General features: G+C 44.3%; 1 protein-coding gene across 1 annotated transcript in view; it reads right to left on the reverse strand.

Annotated features, from left to right (window-relative positions):
* Positions 1–13817, reverse strand: part of FRMD3 (FERM domain containing 3) — a 147747-nt gene extending 133930 nt beyond the window's left edge. Inside the window, exon 1 of the mRNA XM_084278938.1 lies at positions 13701–13817. Coding sequence (XP_084135064.1) covers positions 13701–13799 — 99 coding nt within the window. The 5' untranslated portion in view covers positions 13800–13817. The remainder of the gene's footprint in view (positions 1–13700) is intronic.
* Positions 13818–24583: the final 10766 nt, after the last annotated feature.

The raw sequence follows: 24583 nt of genomic DNA on the forward strand, positions 1-24583 counted from the left end.
GCTTGTCTTTAAAAAAAAACAACCAACAAACTAGGAGAGGGAGGAAGAAAACCACATGGAAGTTCTCTCCTCAACGGATTACCTGTGTGGCCAAGGCTGAAAGCAGAGAAAGAAAGAAAAAGAAAAAAAGAAGAAAAAAAAACCATAAAAAAGAAAAAAGGTAATACAAATATCACTTGTAATACTGAGACATGCAGCGAGTAAGAGAACCACAGAGGTCAGTTTGGGGCACAACAGGAGCAACGACATCACAGGCATAGCCAGCAACCTGCCTATATTACCCAGCCTTGCCTGCCAACAGCTTGGTACAGTTTTCATCCTCCTTGGAATACCACTGAGGCACAGCTTGGCTAAGGAGGAGGGCACCAAAATTACTATTAGAAATCGGCACTCTCAAAACGACCAAAACCTCCAGCTGTGGGTGGTGAGGAGAAGAAAGAAGGGGAAGGCACCCAAATACACATCTGTATCTTCCCTTGTATTTCTTAATCAATAAAAAGATACAGCTAGTCCTAGCTAGGGGTCTTAAAAGCACATTAACGGAAATGCATCAAACACAGCAGAAGTTTTTCTGTCCTTAGGACACAGGCCATATATGGAAAAACTAGAGAGAAAACACGACTCTCTTGAGGTTTTTGGATTGCAATGATAGCTCTGATCACAAAGCAACAACAGCATATTCACAGATCTTAAAAAACCCACAAACCCTGAAAAGGACAGATGTTGGAGCTATGGATACAAAAACATCGGGCTTGTATCTGGTATTTTTTTCAGGACATGAGATATCCACTTATCTGTTTATCACCTCATGACAGAAAACCATGTATCATTTCCTGTAAACAAGACAGGACATCTAAATTCTAGAACAACAACAACAACAAAAATGTGAATATTCATACAGAAGACTATGTTAGTAATGCTAAGTGTTTTAAGGGGAAATTCACCTAGGGAGGAAGGGAGATTCAGTTCCCAAACATTGTTTCCTCCCGCAGTATGAAAACGCCTGCAGGACACAGAAACATTTCCATTGTTCCTGGACCACCCCAGGATCATTCCAGACTTCATCTAACAGTGCAAATGGAAAGAATGGGGAAAAAATCTGTGCTATGAAAACTGAAAGCACTCGATCTCAATTTCAAAATACGCGAATTCCGTTAAGGCTTTGGGAAAGACAGAAAAATAATGCTAATATTAGTTGAGAGAGAGGGATCAGCCTAGCAGACCATGAAAATAAGGATTACGCTGATTTTAAAACTGATTAAAAGAAATTGAATTGGTAAGAATGAATTTGTTAATGAGCAACACAGTGAAGAAACTAAAGATTCTAAGGTACAACCTGGTTATTTTAAAACCTGATTGTTATAAATGGCACCACGTAAAACAAAGACATCCAAACGATTAGAAGACACTGTAAAAGCCTTACAACTGTACTGAACACTACAGGTAAGTTGCAGGATGTACACCAACACACAGATATACATTATCCTGTGCAGACAGTATGTGGCCAAAAGCAACAGAATTGTAATGAGTGAGTCAAGATAATTCACAGAGACAATAAACTACAAAAGATTACCAAAAAAAAACCCAAAACAACAACAGAAAAATAACAACCCCCACCCAAAAAAACCCCACAACCCAACCACCCACCACACCGAAATACATCATGAGACTTCAAAAACCAGCACTTCTGATAATCGCTGTCCAAAGACTAACTCCAGATCATCAACATCAAAATTATGATGCAAAAAACCACCTTGGTGAGAAGAAAAAGAAGTCAATGAGAGAAGGCAGGCAACGATTAGCACAAATCTATAACAATTCTTTGAGCTTCATCTGTGAAAGAGTTACAGCACTCAGCAGACCAGGAAATTATGTTTATCATCAGATCTGCATTTCTGTTGTGTATCCAGCACAGTGCATGGTCTAAGCTCAAAAAAAAAGAAAAAAAAAAAAAAGAAAAAAAGAAATCATAACTTATATGTCCCATGGATACAATCACTGCAAAAAGGACTGAAAGTTGCCTGGAGGACTGAAAAGAGATGTAACTAGTGCGTTAGGTGATGGCCTCAGAAAGGTATTGCAGGAGCTTTGGTTTAGACATGGTATTGATATCTTCATCCATGATGGCAAAAGCAGTAAGCAAAGAGCTGTTGAAAGGCAGGAGTAGAAATCAAAACCAATGGGTTTGAAGAGCAGAATTAAAACCCTTATTTCCCCTCCTGCCCTGATCCAACCCAACCTGCTGTAGCTCCTGCTGCGCTCACAAGCTGCACAAGGCTCTAACAGAGTAGGGAGGTGGCAAGTTACTTACACAAACCAAAACGCAACAAATCTCACCTCTTGAGTTCCTAAAGGAAACGTGAAGCAAAAAACGAGGAGGGAACAGGTTAGAGTAGAAAAAAATACCTTAGCAAACAGAATCATTGATTTATGAGCGGTGTGTGTTTTCACTGGAAGAAGTTTCTAAACAACAGCACAAGAGAACAGACAGATGCAGACACTGGAAGGGCGCAGTCAGTGCTGCCACCCTCTCCACAGTGCACCATGCGACTGCTGTAATCTCTACACGACCGGAGTCATGGTCTCTTTCCCACACATACCATCACCCATTTCCTAGAATTTCTTCTTCTACAGTAGTGTTTCCACCCCCCCATTACTTTGGTTAAAACTCAGCCCAACTACACGAGCTACTTTGCGCAGTCTCATCATCACAACATGAATTAAACATTCCCTTATTGTGTTTTTCCTGAAAATACAGCATCTTCTGGCCAAGATACAAACAACCCTCCAACTCTCAAGAACTTACAGGATAAAAGCTGCTATTTATTCGGCGCGTTTAATCCACACAACTCAAAAAAAAAACCATAACCAGAATTGTCCTGAACACGTTGTCTTGAAACTGTGTGGATTACAGTTCTTTTTCCACTTAGATGTGCCACTCCTCTTGCTCTAATGCCCGTGAGCCAGCAGCATCATTGGGTTTGGGGGGCTGACGATTCTTGCTCAAGGCTTCTCCATTCTGGTGGCTGCAAAGTACCAACTGCCAGACCGTATGAGAAAACTAATCTGGAAATCCTGGCAAGGGGAGTGGATTCTCCAGTCAAAACAGAAAAGCCTCCCAAGGATCTGCACCTAGCAACTGGCGGGGGCACCAGTTTGCAAGCTGCTGGAGGGATTTTGGGCGAATGGCTGAGTCTGCACCGCTGAATCACCCACGGCACCGTCTGTAAAAGTTGCCGCCGTTTCCTTCCTGTTCCCAGGAAAATTTGTTCTTAAAGAAAATTTGCACTGAGCAGGAGCAAGCAGGGATGGCAGGTTTGGTGCACCCCACCTGGTTGGCACAGTGAATGTCTGGAGATGAATCCCTTCGAGGTTCAGAATGACGCTGCACAGCTTCGGAGTTCAACTCTCACCCTGGGTAACTGTGCCATCCAAAGTGCAGCTATCACGCCCTGTCTGCAAAGTATTGACATTTGTTACCCAATTTTAAAGTAACAGAGTGAAAGTGAAGGATCAGCTGTATTTTACTCAGAAAAAAACCTAAGAAGTAGGATTAAAAGTGCACTCCGTAGCATCTTTGTGGCACGCATACCACTCCACAGACCACCTCATCTGCATTTTTGCAGTCACTTACTGTTCAAAGAAATAGCCATGTCTCTTTTGTTACTCCACTACAGGGCTTTTGAGTTTATATGTGTAAAAATAAAAACAGAACCAAAAACACCCCACCAACAACTGATGTCCTGATCTCCCCATCCTGCCGAATACATTTGTATTAGGCCGTGTTGCTAAGAGAGCTTAAAAAGAAATAAGTAAACAAAAATAAAATTCTGAGAATCTGTCGTCCCAGCAGAGGTTACAGGTTCAAATCCAAGACTGCAGCCACAGCTCCTAAGGACACCTACTTTGTAAGCACCACTAAAACTAGCGCTACCCCCAGCTTAACTGCCACCAGCTGCTTAAGATGCTGCATGCAGTGCTTCAGATTTTCCACTCAGAAGGACAGTGTTAGGAACACAGCTACCATTTCACACATTTTAGTATCACAAAACAGGTTGGTTTTGGGTTGGGTTTTTTTTTTCACTTTGCTTCCCCCCCACTCCCAGAAAACAAAGATTGCATCTACACTAAAACTGCCAAAACAATCCAAGCATCTTGGAGTGTTGAAATCCACCACCCGTACTTTGCAAACTGTTAGGGCACTGCCTGACAAAAGTCCAGCCTATGCCAATTAGCATTCCTGCTGACCAGTTCCTGAGCACTGCCTGGCAGATAGAAGGGCCCAGGAACCATTCCCAAAAGGCACAGTTCACACACAGACACTCTGTTTTGGAAACAAAAACATCTGACTAGCCTCCGTGCCTGGAAACAACACAAATACACCCCATTACAGCCTGAACTTGATGTAACAATTTCCACAGGACTTCACCATTAACTTGAAATTGTCTGTGGCTGCTTTCTGGCCTCTTTAATAAATTATGAGGCCCTGTTGTAAACTCTCCTGATAATGTTTGGGCTTGGAGGTGTGAGGGGGATTCTTTGTTTTCATTTTGCAATTCAATTTCTTCTATGCTTCTGCTTCAGTTATGTGAAAGATCAAAAACCAACCAAACAAACAAAAAAAAAATGGCATACAAATTGAATGAAAAAGATTTTACACCATTTTCTCAGAAATACCCAAAGTAACGTTGGCAGCATGTGCCCTTTCATAGCAAATTTACATATTGCAGCATCAAGGCAAAAAAAATGGCCAGGTGTAAACCTTGATTTTTGCTGGTTTTTTTGAAGTATAATTCTTTTCCAAAGAGAGTTGCTATGGGGAAAATACCATTGTGAGATAATACATTTGCAAGGAATGAAGTGTGTCTTCAGAGTGTTTACTTCTTCCTGGGGTTTAAGTAAACAAGGGAAAAATAACAAGTGTTTTTAATGAAGATGTTGACTCATTTAACAGTTCTGCAAAGGAAGTCTTTAAAGAGCAATCATTCTGCAGCCACTTAATACTTCCATTTCTTAGTGTAACTATCTGGAATGGCCAGATTTCCAATTATTGCAGGAGTTATTTCTGTTTGCAAACACTTCTGCTAGGAAAAAAAAAACCAAAAACCTCGTGGCATATAGTCCACACCTTCTCATTTCCAGCTGTGAGCAACCTTGAGAAATTTTATACATACACTTAACCTTACAGACATTGGTGCAATCCACTTTATCTCAAGTTTCCAGCATTACTTTCAGTCGGGGGGGAAACTTCTCCTGTGAAAGTAACAGTATTAGAGCATCAACATTTGTTCTTCACCCCTGGGTCCTCCTTAATCGAGGTTCTCAGCAACTCCTGTGAACAGCAACCACGGACAAGACGATTGCTGCTCACACATGGCCTACTACTGCCACAATTAACTGTGAGCTGGAGAACAGCATCTACCTTGACAGCACGCTCAAGTGGCAACAACTGATTATCAACACACTTCCATCAAAAACAACGTGTTAAACCCTGAGAAGAGGAAAACAGAACCAGCCTGTTTTGAACTGAGTACCTGTAGATGGAAAGGATAAAATAAACTGACAGCAGAGAAGCAAGGCAGCATGTAGTGTGTGGGGCCTTTCTTCATTTGTTTGGTTTGTCCCAAAAAGAAAAAGAAAAAAAACCAGATTCACCAGTAATTTAATTGCTGCTGAATTACTGCAATTGTGTTTGCACCCACAGACAAGGAGTTAGAACAGAGCGACAACAAGGTAATCTGACAGGAACAAGATGATTTGGAAGGTATAGAAAGGAATGCTAGGGAGAAAAAACTTGGGCTGTATTTAAGCAAAAAAAGTAACAGACAAGCAGCCCCAGCTGAAAGAAGCACTATGAGGAGACACTTCCCATATGTAGCAGGGAGAGACACAGACGAAGTCATCTCGTGACAGCTTGATTTTTAACAGGAAAAGGAGGGGAAGACTATCTGGATGCTAAGTATCCTGCCAACAGGTTGATACTATCCACACCAGGGAGTGCAGGAGGAGTGAAAAAAGGGAGGCAGAATAAGAAGAGAGATCTTTTTCAGCATGTTTTATTTAATGAGGTAAAATACCCAGAAGGACAGAGGCCTGTGCTACAGAAAACAAGCATTTCATTATAGAAAGAATCACTCTCCAGTCCTCTGAACCTACCTGCTCTTTTTGAGGAGAAGGACAAAAATGACCTCAAATTTCTCCTATTTATCCTAAGTGTCTAGACCTTGAGGTTTTAATACACTGCCTTTTCCAGCAGACAGCAACAAGCACACAGGCAAAATCCAGACTCTATTACATCTTCCCACAGAAAAAGCACCAACCTTTTCTGTTGTTAAAGGTCCTTTTAGGAGAATTGATATACATTGTTAACTCACTCCTGACCTATACGGAAAAGTCAATGTAGGCAAATGCAACCAAAATGTGACAATAAAGTACTTCCTAACCAATAACTCATTTTGGTTCTAATCTAATTAATTTTGCCAAACAATCTTTCTCAGCTGCCTCCTATATTAGATCTGCTATTAGAGCGCTGAAGATGCCTGGATAGGCGAGAGCATCTCAAGGTGGGAGAAGACTCACGAGGTACCAAAAGCTCTGTCAAGACAAAAGCGTGCATGAAGTCCCTGCAAGCAGAAAGCACCCGGTATTTCCACCTCATGGGATCCAACCGGTGATGTGCAGCTTGGAAATCTAAGCTGTGCTGCATTGTATTATTGATTTTCCAGTTGCCTTTTATTATTACGACAGCTCCACCCCTACTGTTCAGCTAGTGTCTAAACATGCACAACAAAGAACGCAAAAAAATTTTATTCAAAGCTGCAAGAAAAATGGAAGGTGGGTAAAACTGAAAAGATTATTCTTGCATTTTAAATCAGCAACTACTATTTTAACTTGTCACTGTTAACTAGCTAACTTTGTCTAATTATACTAGCACTTTCTCATATCTTTCCTCCCTCCACGCTGCAGCACCAGGCCTCACCAATACACTGAAATACTTACCATCTACACTGTATTTACTGAAATACATGTTCGCCTTCAACTCTGAATCAGCCAAGTCCTTAAGCAAGCATCTATGTTCCCCACCTTTGTTTACTAGCGAGCAAAACATGAATTACTATGCCAATTGCAATACACAGGAAATACACAGCTACAATGAAAGGCAAGAGCATCCTCTTTGGGATACAGGATTTTCAGATTTTGTTCATTAACCAGACAACATGGAGCATGGAAAAGAACTAATTCAACATCATTAATAAGCTTTATTCAACACAAAAGCAGTTCATGTGCAGTTTAATATCTATTGGATAAAACCCTGCATAAGCAAGCTCTCTGAGTATTTTCATTTAAGAATAACAAGGAAGAGCAACGGAGTTTGCAAACTGGTTGCTTCAGCGGTTCACACAGGCGCATGCTTTTCCCCTACCAGGGATGCAGAAACCAACGTTATGCAAACACCAAAATCCACTAAGGCAATTAATTCCTTAATTTATAAATGAGAACTCCCAACATCCTACTGAGTTTCCAGTAACAGCTTCTACTCCTTGTTTGCTTTTCAGCCCTGCCTGGAAGGGGCTAAGAGCACATCCACAGCCCTTTTGAAAAAAGAAAACATGTTGCTGCAAATTTAATCAAACCCATGAACAGACAGCAAGGGTAGCTTTAACCCACAGGCTTGGCTTAACTAGGGATGCAACTCTCACCAACAGCACTTGCTGTAACTGTACAATTAGAAGCTCAAGCATGGAGTTAGAAGCACAAGCCCTGGTATGTGGTTTCTAAAATGTGTCAGCAGCACTCGGCACAGAATCCACCCTGACTTGTAAACCCTTCCTCATCGTGTCTCACCATTTTGAACCGCTACAGCATCACCCCAGCCGCTCAAGGCACTTGCAGGTTACGGTTCTGACATTGCTTACAGGATAAATATAAATTCACTAAATCTTCTGCCTGCTGTCTACATAATCCCTTAACCTTTCCCTTTCCGCAGCTGTGGTCCCCTGGCTTCTCCTCTCTGGCCTCTCTGCTTTTTTACATTTCTTGCGCTGCCTTCCCTTTCCCAGTTACTGTTCCAAATCATCAACATTCCGCATCCCGCCACAGTGAGATTCATGGACGGCGCTCTTTTGCCTCTCAGCCTGCTTCAGTATGTTCACTTGGTTTTTTTCACTTTTTTGAGGGATGGGAATTTAAAAGAGAGTTCCATAGTTAACAGATTTCTATTAAATTTAGCATCTGCCTGCAAGAAACAGACCAAGCAGAATGTAAAAAGGAGGGGGGGGGCGGGCAGGGGGGAAGGAGAAGTAGTCAAGCTAATAAATTATTAGCCAAATTAGTATTAGTATTCAGACTGCAAAGACACTGCTCCTGAATTAAGATTAAAAAGGCACAAGGCCATCTTACACTATGGGACCATCAGGGGCAGAAAGAAATGAGCCTTCACAGATTACATCACCCTCATTTTCTATTATGCACAAGAAGGTAAAAGATCCAAGAACAGATCATGAGTAACCCACAGCTCTGTTGTTGTTGTTTTCTTCCTGATTTCTAAACCGGGGGGGGGGGGGGGGGGAGGGAGTTTGTTTGTTTGTTTGTTTTTAGATATGTTTTCTCCTTGCTAAAAAGCTGGACACACAGAGAAATTGAGGTTCATTCTTTTAAGTGGCAATCAAATAATCACTTAGCTACATACAGAAAAAAAAAAATCAGTTGTGTGGCCAGGTGATGTTTTTGGAGATACCTACACAGATTTTCATTTCAGAAAGCTCATGCAAAGCAAAACCCATGTCATTATAAAGGGCCCATTACTACACAATTTTACATACAGGCTGAGGCACAAGACGACCCAGTCACACTCTGCTATTCCTACACATAAATGCAGGGACAGCAAAGTTCACCACCACTGTCAATAAAAAGGTCCAGCTGGGAGAAAAAACACATTCATATGAACCTTATCTCCAGTTTTGCACAGCTGGACCTGAACAGCTCAAGGACTAAAGTAAAACTATTAATTTAAACTTTAAATGTAGCAATCACCTAGAGTGAGCTTACAATTTTGTATTAGCCTTATATGAAGAAATAGCTTTACAGTTATAATGGTTACTAACACACACTCATGTTACTAGAAAAATTAAACAGCAGCACACTTGAGGGTCACTTCCATTAAATGAGGTATATTAAAGCCCATGCCTCATTTAAGCATGCCAGTGGCACCACTGAACCCAAATTGCACTTGATATTTAACAACAAACAGGAAACCATAACTGGACTCTTACAGGATCAGCCAGGCCAAAACAAGCAAACAAAAAAAAATTTCTTACTGGTTAAGATGTTTAGGCTATTGTTCCTAAAAGGTTAATTGGATGCGTGGAGTTTTTGCACGAATCCTGCAAAACCAGGAGTAAAGTGCTCATTATGCCAGTGACTCAAGAAATAAGCATCTCCACAGTACCTCCAGAAGGGAGGTCTTCCTGCTGCTCTAGACATATCTCCAATAGTTCTAAAGTCCTAGTTCCTCCACTGCCCTCTTTCCAGCCTTGGTTCTGAGCTTTAGCAGGCAGGCTGCACAAGCAGGTCAGCTCTCTCTCGCAGCACATGGAAGCAGACAGTGGCCACTGGCACTTCAGGCTGTTTTCCATAACCTCCTCATTTTAGCGCTGCCGCTGTAACTTCACCCTACTGCTGCTGTAAGACTGCATGGCATTCAGGTCCCAGAGAGGCTTCACAAACAAATAAAAAGCATGTGAAAATAAATCTCATCACAAGAATTAGTTAAGCATCACTCAGGACCCAGCCCTTTCCTGTCTCTGTCACCACTTCACTCATTTGCAGTCATGAAATCTCTCAGATGAGAAGGACAACGACACACTGGATCCCGACCTTAGCACTGCAAACCTAGCCTTGAGCAAGTCGGTGACCTACATGGCAGCTGCACAGCTCGATAACTAGTTGGCTGGAATCCGAAAATGTATGATTCATCTCTGATTCTCCCCACACCACCCTATATGCTGTCACTAGACTGCTACAAAATGTAATTTCTAAAAGCAGGCTCTATTAGCCGGTTGGCTTGCTTGAAACACTGCTTTAAAAGCACTTCAAGAGTAAAAAGAAAAGAATGTTTTATTTTCCTACCTGAACTATGAAATTCACACAGGGAGAAATATATATATATACATTTCATATATATATATATATGCAGCACCTATATTCATGAGTCCCTGCATACTCCTCCGAACTTACTACCTCCCAGTTGTTTCAGCTGAGTAACATTTAATTCTGGGTGTGAATTTTGAAGGGCCAAAGATCTATAGTGCATCTGTCAAGATTTTCATTAGCGGACATCATCTCGTTGTTGAAGTGGTACTGGGGCCCTCTGATGCTAGTCCACATGTGCCAGCCAAGTGCTGGAAAGATAAACTTGAAAAAGTAGGAATTGGCAAAACTTAACAGACTAAAATGCAGCAAATCATCAGCTACACACATCAAAATCCGTACTACCTGCCTATCTCCCTTCCTTTCCCCCTGCAAATGCACAGCCAGAGTTTCAGTTATCACCACTCCTTATTGCATCCCGTGTCCTTAAGAGACTCTGTTGGCATTTCTCAGTGTTGTAGAATTAGCCTTTCTTATCTTCTTAATGACCAAAACACAGCTGTCCAACATGTACCAGCTGGCACAACCCTGGCATCTCAGCTGTTAACCCGGCACATCATCAGGGCTATTCTGTCCCACTGAATACCCATTAATATGCATACATACAACTAACATGCAACGTTGGCTGGGGTTTTTTTCCATTCAAAAATAAAACTGTAACATTGTGAAAGCTCCCACCAAGTTTTGTCCACATTACACAGTTCGACTACAAATCTGATCAAGCAGCTAAAGATGAAAAGCTGAGTGGTTTGGGATTTGTTAGTCTAGTGTCTTAACAGCTGCGCACACAGAGACACAAGAGGATAAATAAATAACACAGTTAAATCATATCTCCTCCATACACAGAGTGGGATATATCTAGCTATAGATAGCTACCATTAAGCAATCTGACGCATGAGGCACGGGAAAGAATGAAAGGTAAGCCAGAACCATGAAAGGTCACTATCCAGTGCATGGTTCTGCTGAACCATCCAAAAGCAAAGCAGTTCCTCATACGAGGATCTTCACTTACATGTTTAGAGGGTCAGCATGTACCCCCCTGGGAGGGGTGGGAGGGAAGGAAAGGGGCCATTCACAACTTTGAAATATTTTTTTTTTTTGCTCAGGCTGCAGACTCATTAAGACAAGTTATAGATGAGTTCATAATATAGTTCCATTTTCAGGATTACCCTTAGAACTGTAATAGTTTAAAACACATGCAGCTGTGGCATAAAACGCTCTTCCCCTGCGTGCATTACACGTGGAATGAGCCACAACAATGCAATACCATTCAGCTAGTTGTGAGCTTGTTGCCTCACCTTGCACAATTTAACACCTTAAGTAATGACTGGGTTTTTTCTACCCTGTGGGCATCAAAGAGCATACGTAAATCTGCTGAGCACTATAAAAGTACAAAGCTGTAATGACAGTCTCAGATTCTGTCTTTAAACTGAGTGTTGTTTGAAGAGACTAATTTTTAAAGATGCCAAGTAAGTTATCCCAAGCTTGCATTAAGCTTGGAGAAAAGGCTCTGAAGGCCATTCCACTTCTTAGCATTAAAGTTACGATCTCATAACCATGCCATTCATTAAACAGAGCACTGCAGTGATACAGGTACAAAACGCTTCAGTAATTTCCTGTTACTTCCAGGCTATATGCTGTTCAAGTGTATACGCAGGCACAGACTGGGAGAGGAATGGCTGGACAGCAGCCCTGCAGAAAGGGATCTGGGGGTGCTGGTGGCCGTGGGCTCAATGAGTCAGCAGTGTGTCCTGGCAGCCAAGAGGGCAAACTGGATCCCAGGGTGCATCGAACACAGCATGAGCAGACAGTCAAAAGAGGTGATTCTCTCCCTATATTCAGTGTCGGTGTGGAGTTCTGAGCCCCAAAATGTGAAGACTCTTGCATGTGCCCAGAGGAGGGCAACAGAGCTGGTGGAAGGGCTGTAAGATATGTCCTGTGAGGAGCAGCTGAAGACTCTGGGTTTGTCTAGTTTGGAGAGAGGGAGGCTGAGGGGTGACCCCACTGCTCACAGCAGTTTCCTGAGGAGGGGAGGTGGGGAGGGAGGTTCCAAGCTCTGCTCCCTGGGATCCAGCAACAGTACACTTGGGAATGGTTCAAAGCTGCAGCAGGGGAGGTTTAGACTGGACATCAGGAAACACTTGTTTACCACAAGAGTGGTCAAATACAGAAACAGACTTCCTAGAGAGGTGGAGGATGCCCCGTGCCTGCCAGTACTTTAAAAAGAGGCATTTGGACCACAGCCTTCATAATATTCTTTATGTTTCAGAGAGCCCTGAAGTGGTCAAGAAGTTGGACTAGATGACCATTGTAGGTCCCTTCCAACTGCAATTGTTCTCTTCTAGTACATGTTATTACTTTCTAGTATTAAGTGGCTAATAAAATCCAGAATTTGGTCCAAGCAAAAATGTAGCTTGCATCTCATGGCACTTGTTGGGGTTTTTTTTTTCAGCCACTCAGTCTTTGTATGAGATCACCAACTTGATTTAAAGATGTGGATACTACATATTACCGGGGAGACAGAAAGACCAACTGTGAGTGACAAACAACTTCCTTAAAAACCACTCAGCTCTTCCAACCCACATGCCAAGCTCATCCCAGTGATTCTGTGAATGCCGTGGAAATTTCAAATGGAGCAACTAGGTTTCTAACACTCGCAGTTTAGGAACCTCTTCAGAGTTTTGTAACACATCTGTTCGGGTCTTGTCAGCACCCCTATGCCGCCCTTGCTTGCGCAAACTACAAACCTTGCTGCTCCGCCAGAAATTCGCCGACTCTGTACCCTCTGCCTGCTGATAACTGCTCTTAATCCTTAAATTTGTAAGGAATAAAAACGGACTGAGTGTTTAAGATCAGGCGCTACAGCAAAGTTGCTTTTCTTTCCAGCTGCACAACTGCAACCACTGAAAATCCTCCTGTAAGTTGCGGTTTGCCTTGAATGAACGGGAAGGGGGAGCAGCGGTTCGTTCCGAACTCTGCCGGCTGTCTCGGTAACAGCGTTTCCTGACAGGGCACGCCGCGGGCCTTGTTCCCAAGGCAGGGCTTGCCCAGCACCGGTCCTCGCCGATCACCACCTCCGCAGCAAGAAGTGCCCACCGGAGCGCTCCGTTACCGCGCCGCGGGACGGGGAAGGCGCCGCCGGGGTCTCCCTCCCTCCTCTCCCGGGCCACCGCTCCCCAGGGATGCCGAAGCCCAGCGGGCTCCTCCTTGCCCGCGGAGATGCCGTGCCGGGATAGCCCAGCACGGCGGACCCCGCGGCTCCAGCAACGGCCGGGCGGGCTCCGTGCGGCGCTCTGCAATGCCGCGGGGCAGCGCCGGGAAGCGGCGGAGAAGCCGCGGCCGCCCGCTCCGCAAGTGCGCGGAGACCCGCGCGGGGGAACGGGGCGTGCGGAGAGCTCCCACCGCGGCCCCGCCGAGCCGCCGCCCGGGCCCTGCGACCGGCTCGGCGCCGGGGGAGCCCGCCGCCCGAGTCCCGGCCCGGCGCTACATTCCCGGGCCGGGGTCCCGCTGCCCGCCGAACATCCCCGCCGCCCCTCTCTCCCCGCCAGCACCTGGATGTGGCAGGAGATCTCGGAGTCGTCCAGCAGCCGCACGGTGCATTTCATCTCCGGGCTCAGCGACCTGATGCTGGAGCTCCGGAACCGGATCATCCCGGCAGCCCGCCCGCCGCCGCCCCGCAGGCAGCCGCAGGGGGCCAGCCTGCAGCGGCGCCCGGCCGACCGCGGCACGGCACGGCGCGGCACAGCACGGCGCGGCAGCGGCGCCGCCCCTCAGCCCCGCGGCGCCCCGCCACCGCCCGCCATCCTCCCGCCCGCCGCGGCTGGGGCCGCCGCTGCGTCAGCCTGCGCTCCGCTCGCCGGCCTCGGCATCCTCCTGCGCCCGCCCACGGCCCGGCCCGGCCCGCAGGACACGTCTCCGCCCTCACCTGCTTCCTCCCCCCTCTCCCCGCCAGGTCTTCCGCCCCACCGACCCCGCATGGGCTGCCTGTGGGGCTCCGCGCCGTCGGGCTGGGATACCAAGGCAGTCCCGAGGGGGAATGGCCAGCGCGCCTGTCCGCGTGCTTTGCCTGGTTTTGGGTGCACCTGGGCGGCTAGTGCCGGCGTGGGAGCGCCCTGTGCCCCTCAAAGGGAGGACATCCCCCCCGCTGCTGCCGGCGGGGGGTGAAGTCCCCGCGCTGCCTGTACGCCCACGGCGAGGGTCTCCGGGGTATCCTGACGCAGGAGGAGGACCCTGTGGAAATGAAGAGAAAAATGTATATATATGTATACGTATATTTAAGGTTTTTACATATATCTATGACAAAATTTACCGAAGAAGATGGGTGTGCAGTGAGGAGACAGAAAAAAGCCATAATGCAACTTCATGTAACAGTGCAAGTCTTGGAAACTTGCTTCCTCGGGGAAAGAGAATGGCCCATTAGGGAGGTGCAGCCTCATCCCATTTGTTGTCTAAGTTGCAAAGAGAACGCAGCATCCAGTAGCTTCACTGTTCAGTTCTCCACCTCAAAAGGCTTTATATATTTGCAAAAAAAACCCCAAAACCAAAAACCAGACCCTTGCAGGAAGCAAGCACTGAAGCTGACCAGCCTTGAAACAAGGATCAGCACTGCACTGAAACAGGAGAACTTGCTTTTTCAGGGTGAAGTGAAATGAAATGGGCAGCGCAAAATAGGATGGGGCTGCAAGTCTGGACCAAGGGAAAAAAGTACTGGTGGCCACACATGGTGGTATGTTTCAGGCCCTTTGCCTAGCCGTCTGTGGTCACCTGTAAGGTTCCACCTTCTGAGAACAGTTCAGGGTGAACATCATGCTCTTTTGAAAATCCAGTGGAAAAGCCTAAGCACCGCTACTCCCGCCAGCTCCTCCTTTGGCTTTCTGCTGGCCTGCTAATGGCAGGGAGCACAGCCAGCCACAAACAAATGAGAAGCGTATAACGCTCACTACCACCAGCTAATACACATGCAAAGCCTTTTAATGCAGCACATAAAAGAAAAACTGTAAGTATGTGCTTCTCATGAATGATAAATGCTTCCAACTGCATAGTGAATAGAGAAACAGACCAGTGAGTCCTTAAAGCTTATTATTCATCTCAGTAGCTGCACGCAGCCCACAAAGTATGGAAGAACATCCTTATCAGCTGAGACACTGGTTGTGGACACCCACTTATTAATAATGAAATAACATTTTTGTCCTGCAGCATGGGAGAAGAATAGAGAGAGAGTATGAAGTGATTCTTTTATTTCCAAGACTGGTATTTTATCTTCCCTTTCAATCTCTGCAGCACACTCTCCTCCATCCAAAATGGGAACCAGAAGAGCAAGCTAGGCCAATGATGAAGCTATGGGGAGCAGGTCAAAGTTGACCATTCTCAGAGGGTTTTTTTGCTTTCTCACATGGAGCAGACCACATGGACAGGGATGAACTTCCCAGAAGCTCTTGGGCTTATAGACACAAAAGTGACTGTGGCATGAAATTTACATCTCCAGACTGATAGAGAGCAAGTGTGAACTGGTGTGTACCAAGAGCAGCACAGCTGCAGGAGTGCAGAGCTCAGCAGAATTTTACTTGCCTGCTTTAAAGACAGGTCACTCTTGTCCTTTTGAAAATTTAATAGCTTCTGTGATCCCCTATACCATGTAGACTTCAGGTGCCTGAGACTTCCTTGGAACAAGTAGCAGATTTCTATGTTTCAGCTACAGAATCACACAGAACAATGGGGCTGGAAGGGACACCTGGAGATAATCTAGTCCATCACCCCTGCTAAAGTGGGATAATTTGGCGCAGGTTGAACAGGATCGTGTCCAGACAGGTTTTCTTTACCTCCAGAGAAGGAGGCTCCATAACCTCTCTGGGCAGCCTTCCCAGTGCTCTGCCACCCTCCCAGTAAAGAAGTTTTTCCTCATATTGAGACTGAACTTCCTGTGTTCCAGTTTGTGCTTGCTGCCCCTTGTCCCACAACAGTGCACCACTGAAAAGCATCTGGCTCCTTCCTCTTGACATAGAGCCTTTAGATAGTTATAGGCATTAATCAGATCCCCACTCAGTCTTCTCCAGGCTTAACAGACCCTGTGGGTCTCAACCTTTCCTCATATGAGGGATGCTCCAGTCCCCTCATCAGCTTTGTAGCCTTTTGCTGGACTCTCTCCTGTCGTTCCCTGTCTTTCTTGAACTGAGGAGCCCAGAACTGGACACAGCACTCCAGATTCAGCCTCACCACAGCAGACTAGAGAGGGAGGAGAACCTCCCTTGACTTGCTGGCCATGCTTTTCTTAATGCACCCCAGGATGCCATTGGCCTTCTTCGCCACAAGAGCACACTGCTGGCTCATGGAGAGCTTGTTGTCCACCAGGACTCCCAGGCCCTTCTCCACAGAGCTGCCTCCCAGCAAGCCAACCCCTTTCCTTCTTTTCCTCCATTTACTAAGAGGTGACTCACAGAATCAGCTGTTCCATCAGCTTTCCAGGGACAGAGGTGAGACTGACTGCCCTGTAGTTTCCTGGGTCCTCCTTCTTGCCCTTTTTGAAGTTTGGAGTGACATTGGCTTTCCTCCAGTCCTCCATCACCTTTCAAAGATGATGAAGAGTGGTTTAGCAATAACATCTTCCAGCTCCATCAGAACTCATGGGTCCATCCCATCAGGGGCCACACATCTGTGGGTGTTGAGTTTGCCTAAATGATCACTAACCCGATCCTCTTTGACCAAGGGTAGGTCTTCTTTATCCTGTCTTGTTCTCCTGCCTCCAAGGTCTGGAATTCTGTAAGGCTGGCCTTATAAGTAAAGCCTGAGAACATTCAGTAACTCTGCCTTCTCAGTGTTTTCTGTCACCAGGGGACCTGCCTCATTCAGCAGCAGGCCCACATTTTCTATAATCTTCCTCTTGCTGTTGATGTGCTTGAGAAAGTCTGTTTTGTTGTCCTCAACATCTCTTGCCAGATTTGGTTCCAAGTGGGCCTTAGCCTTCCTTGTTGCATCCCTACATACTCTGACTACAATTCTATATTCCTCCCAATTGGCCAGTCCCTTTTACCACATACTGTAAATTTCCCTTTTCCCTTTGAGTTGTTCCAGGAGCCTCTTGCTCACCCATGCAGGTGTCCTCCTTCCTTTGCTTGATTTCCTACTCTTCAGGTTGCATCTATCTTGAGCTTGGAAGAAGTGGTGCTTGAATGCTGACCAGCTGTCTTGGACACCCCTGCCTTCTGGAGCCCTCCCACTGACATACAGTCACTACTAGCACAGAATATGGCAGCCATCTAGAAAGACATTACCAAATAAATAAATGTAAAATAAATACTCCACCCCATAATGAAAGCAAACACATTGCCCAGTCAGAACTGCAGGATGTAAATCCATCAGATGGATTTTGCATCAGATATTAGGACCACTGTCTCTTCCTTATTCAAAAAGTATTACAGGCTTTTTTCTTTTCCCTACAAATAAGAGGCTCTTCAATGTCTCATAGTGTTAGAAATTATGCAGAAACCCCCACAAACGTATTTCAACAGCCATCATTTACTGAGTGTGCACCACATTTTGCCGTATCTTAGAGACGAAACAGTCCTTACACAGCTAGGGCTTGGAAAGATCACCTGCAAAGTCAGGTACTTCAGGAACTGGCATTAAATAGTATGGCCAACATTAGAAAAGACAAAACAATCTATAGATAAATTCACATCACTTACCAGTAAACGCTCTGTTGAAGGAATATTAAAAAAAAAAGTTACACTGTTTGTACACCTATCCATCTGTGACTCAGTGGAAGGTTACTGGCTACTGCTGTTGCTGCCAAGACCACGGCATCTTGTAGATGTTTATCCAAGTTCTCCACTGGCTTCATACTGCAGAGCCTGCGAAATATGATGGCAGATCTCAATACCAGGTAATTATGGCTGCAAGAACAAATGCTGGTGGTTAGGCTATCATGGTTTAGCCCCAGCCAACAATTAAGCCCCACGCAGCCACTCACTTGCTCACTCATCCCCACGGCAGGATCAGCAGTGGAAAAGTGAGAGAACTCCTGCATCAAGACAAAGGCAGTTTAATTGGACACAGAAAAAAGGAAGATAATAATAATATGCATTAATAGCATATATACAAAATAAATTATGAACAGCACAATTTCTTTCCAAAGATGATGCTGCACGAGACCCCACACAGATGTTGCACAAGACCTCCCAAGCTGCCCAGCCCCTCAGCCCTCACACACAAGCAAAGCAGAACAAGGAATTCATTTGCCACTTCCCATCAGCAGTCCATTACCCTCCAAGTCACAAGACCCCCCAGCTGCTGCTCCAGGCCCTCAGCTAGCCATCAGCCCCTCATACCACCCCCAGTAATAAATGGAACATGACATCATAGGATATGGAATATCCCTTTGGCCAGTTTGGGTCACCTGTCCTGGCTGTGTCCCCTCCCAGGTTCCTGGGTGCCTCTTGCTTTCTCATTGGCAGGGCAGTATGAGAAGCTGAAAAGCCTTTGACTTCTTGGCAACAACTAAAACATCAGTGTGTCATCAGCACTGCTCACATCCTGACTCCCAAACACAGCACTGCGCCAGTTACTAGAAAGAAAATTAACTCTATCCCTCCCAAAACTAGGACACAAGCACATACTTGCATTTGAGGTTCACCAGTCTCAGGACAGTCACCACTCAACAGCTGCATGCCCCGCCCATTCTTTGTTCATATAAATGGTGCTGAATGAATTTGCTTTGACTGAGTTCATCTGGATGGAGTAATGGCCAGTAGCCTGTTTATCTAGGAATTGCTGCCAGGTATGAAGATAGATTCAGGGATAGCAGGGAGCACTTAAGAGCGTCAGTAGTGCTTTGATTTCTGGATGTAACAATAGGACAAGAGGTAGTGCCTATAAATTAGAAGAGGGCAGATTTAGACTAGATATAAGGAAGAAGTTTTCCACACTGTGAGGGCAGTGAGGCCCTGGCACAGGCTGCCCAGAAAACCTGTGGCTGCCCTCTCCCTGGCAGTGTTCCAGGCCAGGTTGGATGGGGTTTTGGGCAACCTGGTCTAGTGGAGGGTGTCCCTGCCCCTGGTAGAAGGTTGGAACTAGATGATCTTTCAGATTCCTTCCAAGCCAAAACAGTCTCTTGTTCTACAATTCCACATGGAGCCAAATTACAGAATGTGATAGTCAAGGGTTTTCCCTTCAGTGACCGATCAGCACAGTGACTTACACTCTTCAAGTTAATTCTTGTAAGTTAAGGAAGTTCATACACACAAGTGTGTGTGTGTGCATGCACATGTGTGCTTATAAATTTCCAAACACTCACAGATTAATCCATAAATGAAACTGCTGCATCTGCAAACACACCCACCTTGAGTTAGACCTTGGGTTCCACCATGTGTAGAGCAGATACACAACTCACTGTCCTCCCGGGACTGCTCTGCACAACACACCAACCTCCCTTCCCTAAGTCCACACCTACCCATCACCTGCAACTCGGGTCCTGTGCGAGGTTCTCACAGCCAAGCTATACAGCACATGCAGCAACTAGCTCTGGCTGGGACTCTCAGAGACCATGGTGCCATAAACAAACAACAGAAACTTCATTGAAATTAATGAAGTCTAGGATAGCTTACATTTGAATCATTTCCCTTCCACAGTAGGATTAGGATCTCCAACTCAAAAATATTACAGCTGAAGATAGATGATCTGGACATTATGCTTCTCTAGAACATATCCTAAAGGGTTAGAGAGTGGGTGTTGAGCAAGAAATGAACCAGTATTTCAGAAAGCAGTGTACTGTAGTCAAGGAAGTGTAAGTTTTGCTCTCACAGTCACAAGGTCCACAGGAAAGCAAGCTTCCTGCATGTCCTAGAGGTTCCACTACATAGAATAAGGTTTGGATGGCTTCTGAAGGATCCAATTCATTAGGCAAAGAACTTGTTCATATCAAAGCCCCAAATTTTTGTGCCTACGCTTTCTTTTCTTCAATGGAATTGCCTTTGGGTCACTCACTGTATTTATGTAAAATGTATCCAGAAGGCAAGTCAAAATCAGCATGAGCTGATTGAATAGCACTGGACAAACCAGGCAGCACTCAAAATGCAAAAGCAAATTCATCAGATGTCATATATATACAGACAGATCCCACACATACCGGATACTTTTGTTTCAAGTAAGCATTTGGAAAGAAAAAAAAAAACAAAACCCAATTTTGCTTTATAGCAAAAAACAATTTTAAAGAAAGAGAGGGGCTTGCATCTTGAAACAAAAGCTCACATCTGAATATTACACCAGTAATTTGAAAACTGTATATAAAATATTAATGTGGATTTCTATAGTGCTTATTACTGTACTAACAAACTGTAAGAGTATTTAAGGATACATAATTTACAAAGAAAAAATATTTAAATAGCAAAAGTTCTACTGATTGCAATGAGGGCAGAGTTGAGCCAGAAGCTGAAACTTTAATTCACATAGGGTTTCTACTTTCTTTTACGTTACAAAAACATCACATATTCATTGCGTGAATGAGGAGGCAACAAGATCTGTAAAATATGGCACTATTTGACAGCAGTACCAAAGTACTTGGAATTTTCATTTTACACTACAAGGGGAATTTCTAGTGTGAACCAAACATGCTCTCACTCCCAAAGAAATGCAGAGCTATCAGAGATATTTGGTCACAATTACCCCAGCAAAAAGACCCGAAGTCCTACTGAAATCTGTAGGGGTGTGTCACAGCTGGCATGGCACTGGTGGTCCTGCTGGCCTCCAAATAGTTACAAGGGTGGTTGCAACCTTGGCACATAAGGGGAACAGGAGTGAGTTAGAAGTATGCATTTTCTTCTACTGCTGAAGTTTAGGAATCTCTGCAAAGATTCAGAAGCATGGGAAGAACATTACAATACTCCCTTCCAGTGGAGAATGATGCTTGAACCGTGCAAACTTCCTAAGCAAACATCCTGCAGATACCACCTGGAAGCTCAGGTATCTGTCAGCATTTGTTTGAGTTGAACTATATTCTCAATGCCATGCTTTAAAGTTGCTCACTGAAGCAAAGTTTACATTGATTTTCATCCACAGAAGACAAGTACCATGAAGGCAAATACCAGCTCCCAGCATTCAATTCAGAGCATCATGGAGATGATTACCAGTTTGCTGGGCCCTGGGACTTGCCAACTTGTTTTTTACCAGCAGGGATTAAAGTGTTTCTTTGGCACACTCTTTTCAGGGAATATTTAGCCAGTCCTGTTTTCTCAATATCATTGTGAGGAAAACTACAGCAAGCAGTGTACTCCTTCAGAGTTTCCCGTGCTGCCTCTCCAAGGAGTCTCTCTCCTCTAAGGACCATGTTTGTTCTTTCACAACTGGTTCTCTCTAGCTGCTTTCACACAATCCATGCAGTAAGCTTCTGGGCTTGCTAACAGCCCCAGAGAAAGCCTGCAGCTCGCACCGCTGAAAGACTAACAGGTTTTGCTGGTGACACAACTGGCAGCCTCAGATGCTATGGCTAATTCAGCACCTACAGGAACCTGACTGTCTCCTGCTGAACGTGGGGTGGCCACATCCACGTAGCTCCCCAGTCTATGAGGAAAACACTCCGGCACCAGTGGTTCAGTAATCCAAATAAAGGTACTCTGCATCTCTCAATCATGCTGAAAATCAGAGCTCTGCTCTCCTCACTCTATTTGTGCATAGACCAAGAATACAGCAATGTGCACTTGCCCCTCAAAAGAGTTCATTTTTTAAGAAGGCAGAGGTATATTTGCAAACAGTGCTGGTGGGTGAAGAAAGGAGGTATTGCCTACCCATACCTTGAATAGCTCCTCTTTTTGATAGTGATCTAAATTAAAGCTTAGCAGGGCTCCAAATCAAAATACAGTCTAATGTTACAGCAAGTAGTCACATTTTTTTCAACTGTATCATTGCAGGGAGGATAAAAAAGAGTAAAAGTTGATCATTACTGTAACACTAACACCCATCATAAAATATACAAAAACTGCATTAGCATCAGTTAGCAGGTGGCCAGTTCAGAAGACTCTTCAGAGCTTTGAAGAGCTATCAGCATCCCAAAAGCCTTGCTTACTGAGTGCACAGAGAAATAATCCCCATCACACACCTATCTGGTATGTTTTTCTACACTGTTCTTGTTACCAGGTAGAATTTGGATGCTGATGGGCAGAATTTGCTTGCAGTAATGCCTTGTTTCCATGGCTGCTGCACATGCACTTTGAAACAGCTCAAAGTGATTAGACCAGTTTTCTCTGGTTTTATTGTTCCTTTTCTTCTTCTGGGGTTATTCTGATGTCTAATACTTCCATCACGCAATATGAATTCTACATCCTTTGAGTGTGTCAGTATTTATCTATCTTCAAATGTGATTAAAGTGCTTTTCCAACCAGGAATGATCCGCAAAGTTTGGGTCTGGGGGAAGAATCACATTTTTTACACCATGCCTAATTTGCATAGATCAAAGGGAAGTCCAGCAAATAAAGCTTCTGCGTTGCACACGAAGTAGGTCAGGTTCCTGGTATAATTTGTGAACAAATTAAGTAATACAGGAAAAACGTGTATCATATACAGCAGGTATTTCAAGTCTGTTAATCTTGCCAGCATCTAACCTCCATCCAGAGTCTGCTATTAAAATAATTAGCACTATGATTTTTAAATAATAATATGCAGCAGTATTCAGTTTCTGTTATAGCTCTCCTTATAGCTGCTTATTTTTGTCATTAATTCCTTTCCAAAATACTGTAAGGACTGTTGCTCTTTATTGATCCGGCTCTTTTAATTATGTAAAGAGCTAATAAGGACAGGATTTAAAGTTGCAATTGCCTTTGTTGCCATACTTCCTTGCATGAGAGGGTCTATGGTGTAAGAGCTAAACACACCTTCAAGTGATTGCAGAATGAAGGCTTGGCTACCCAGGCAAGAGATGTGGACTAAACAAATGCAAATCAGAGAGAATAAGAAAGGCCACCTTTTAAGCATTCATTAGTAACGGCTCAGTAATAGCCATAACTTGTAAAAGCAGCATTTTTAGATGAGTTCTTTCCTTCCCAAAGCCAGCAGGTGGCTACATCATACCAACGCTCTGAGTGCTTTCAGAACTAATGGTTCTACATCAGTATGTACTGTTGCTGTGGTAAGTAATGTTGAAATACAGCGTACATAACTCTTACACCCTGGGTGTTAGAAGACAAATACTAGGCAAGAAGACAAGAAAAAAAAATCTGTTGTAGAACCTGTACTTCCAGTGGAGGCCAGAGGCTTTCACAGTGACAAAGGAGAAGCTACTTTTACTCTCACTTAGAATGGAATAGAAACGTCATAGCTCCCCTGATGTCCTTTCGCTAGCTTTTTGGAGAAACTAAAGAAAAGAAAATAATCTTCCTACAATTTTGTGGTCCTCTTTATTTCCACTGAAATTATACCAGATTGCATGTGACTGTGGCCCGTGAGCGGCACCTGTACCCTCACCGTGAGCACTACACAGGCCACCAGCATTCCACACCCAGGCAGGAAGACCCATGTATTTTCCTGATTCTGCTCCAAGCATCGGACAGGCATCAGATATAAACCCTTGACTTTCACAGTCACTTTTGAATCACACTGCTGCAGCTCTAGTTTTTACTCGGGACTGAAAGCACTGCAATTTTCCCATTATTTTACACTCTGGACATATTATTATAACATTATAAATAATAATATTGTAAGTATTCTGACTGCAGGGTTTCAGACAGACTTTGATTTGTTGAGCACTTCTCAGAAGTATTTATGTTAATGCATTTATTCTGGCTGACATCACATGGAGAAATTTCTCTGTGGTAAAACAGACTTTGATTGCCATACACAACCCAGAGTTGGCATGGAAAGATTTACTCTGGATTACATTGCTTAAAAAATAGCCCATAAAGTGACTATGTTTTCAAAACCTAAGGAACAACTATGTGAAAAGACGTGAATCTTGAATTGCATGCGTACATTAATTTTCTTGAAAGTGAATCAACTAGCCATCACGTAAGCATAATACAGTGTTTCCTTTGTTCTTACCAAAAAAAACCCAACCAAAACAACAAGCTTCTGTGTTTAGAATTATGAGTACTTAACTTTTAGAGCAATGTCATTCAAGGCTTCTCCATACATAAATCAGTGAGCCACGACACGTACAGATGATCTTATTTCACCTATAGCTAGGTTCAGTTAGTTTTGTCATTCCTTCAGCTTTGCAATCAAGCTGAGAAGATACCTACATTGCTTAGAAGCAACAATGTAAACTCACTCCAATTCCCTCTTACCTGCATTTTGTACCACAAACTGGAAAAATAAAAGAAGTTACTGACAACTCACTTTTTAGTTCATGAACACTGTCACCTAAAGCTCTGCACTTCAGCATGAAAAAAATGGGATAATCATATAAAGTCAGAGACTGGTTGGAAGGGGTCCTTCCAAGATCATCTAGATTTAA

This window comes from Gallinula chloropus (genome assembly GCF_964237585.1).
Source record: "Gallinula chloropus genome assembly, chromosome: Z".
Classification (NCBI taxonomy): Eukaryota; Metazoa; Chordata; class Aves; order Gruiformes; family Rallidae; genus Gallinula; species Gallinula chloropus.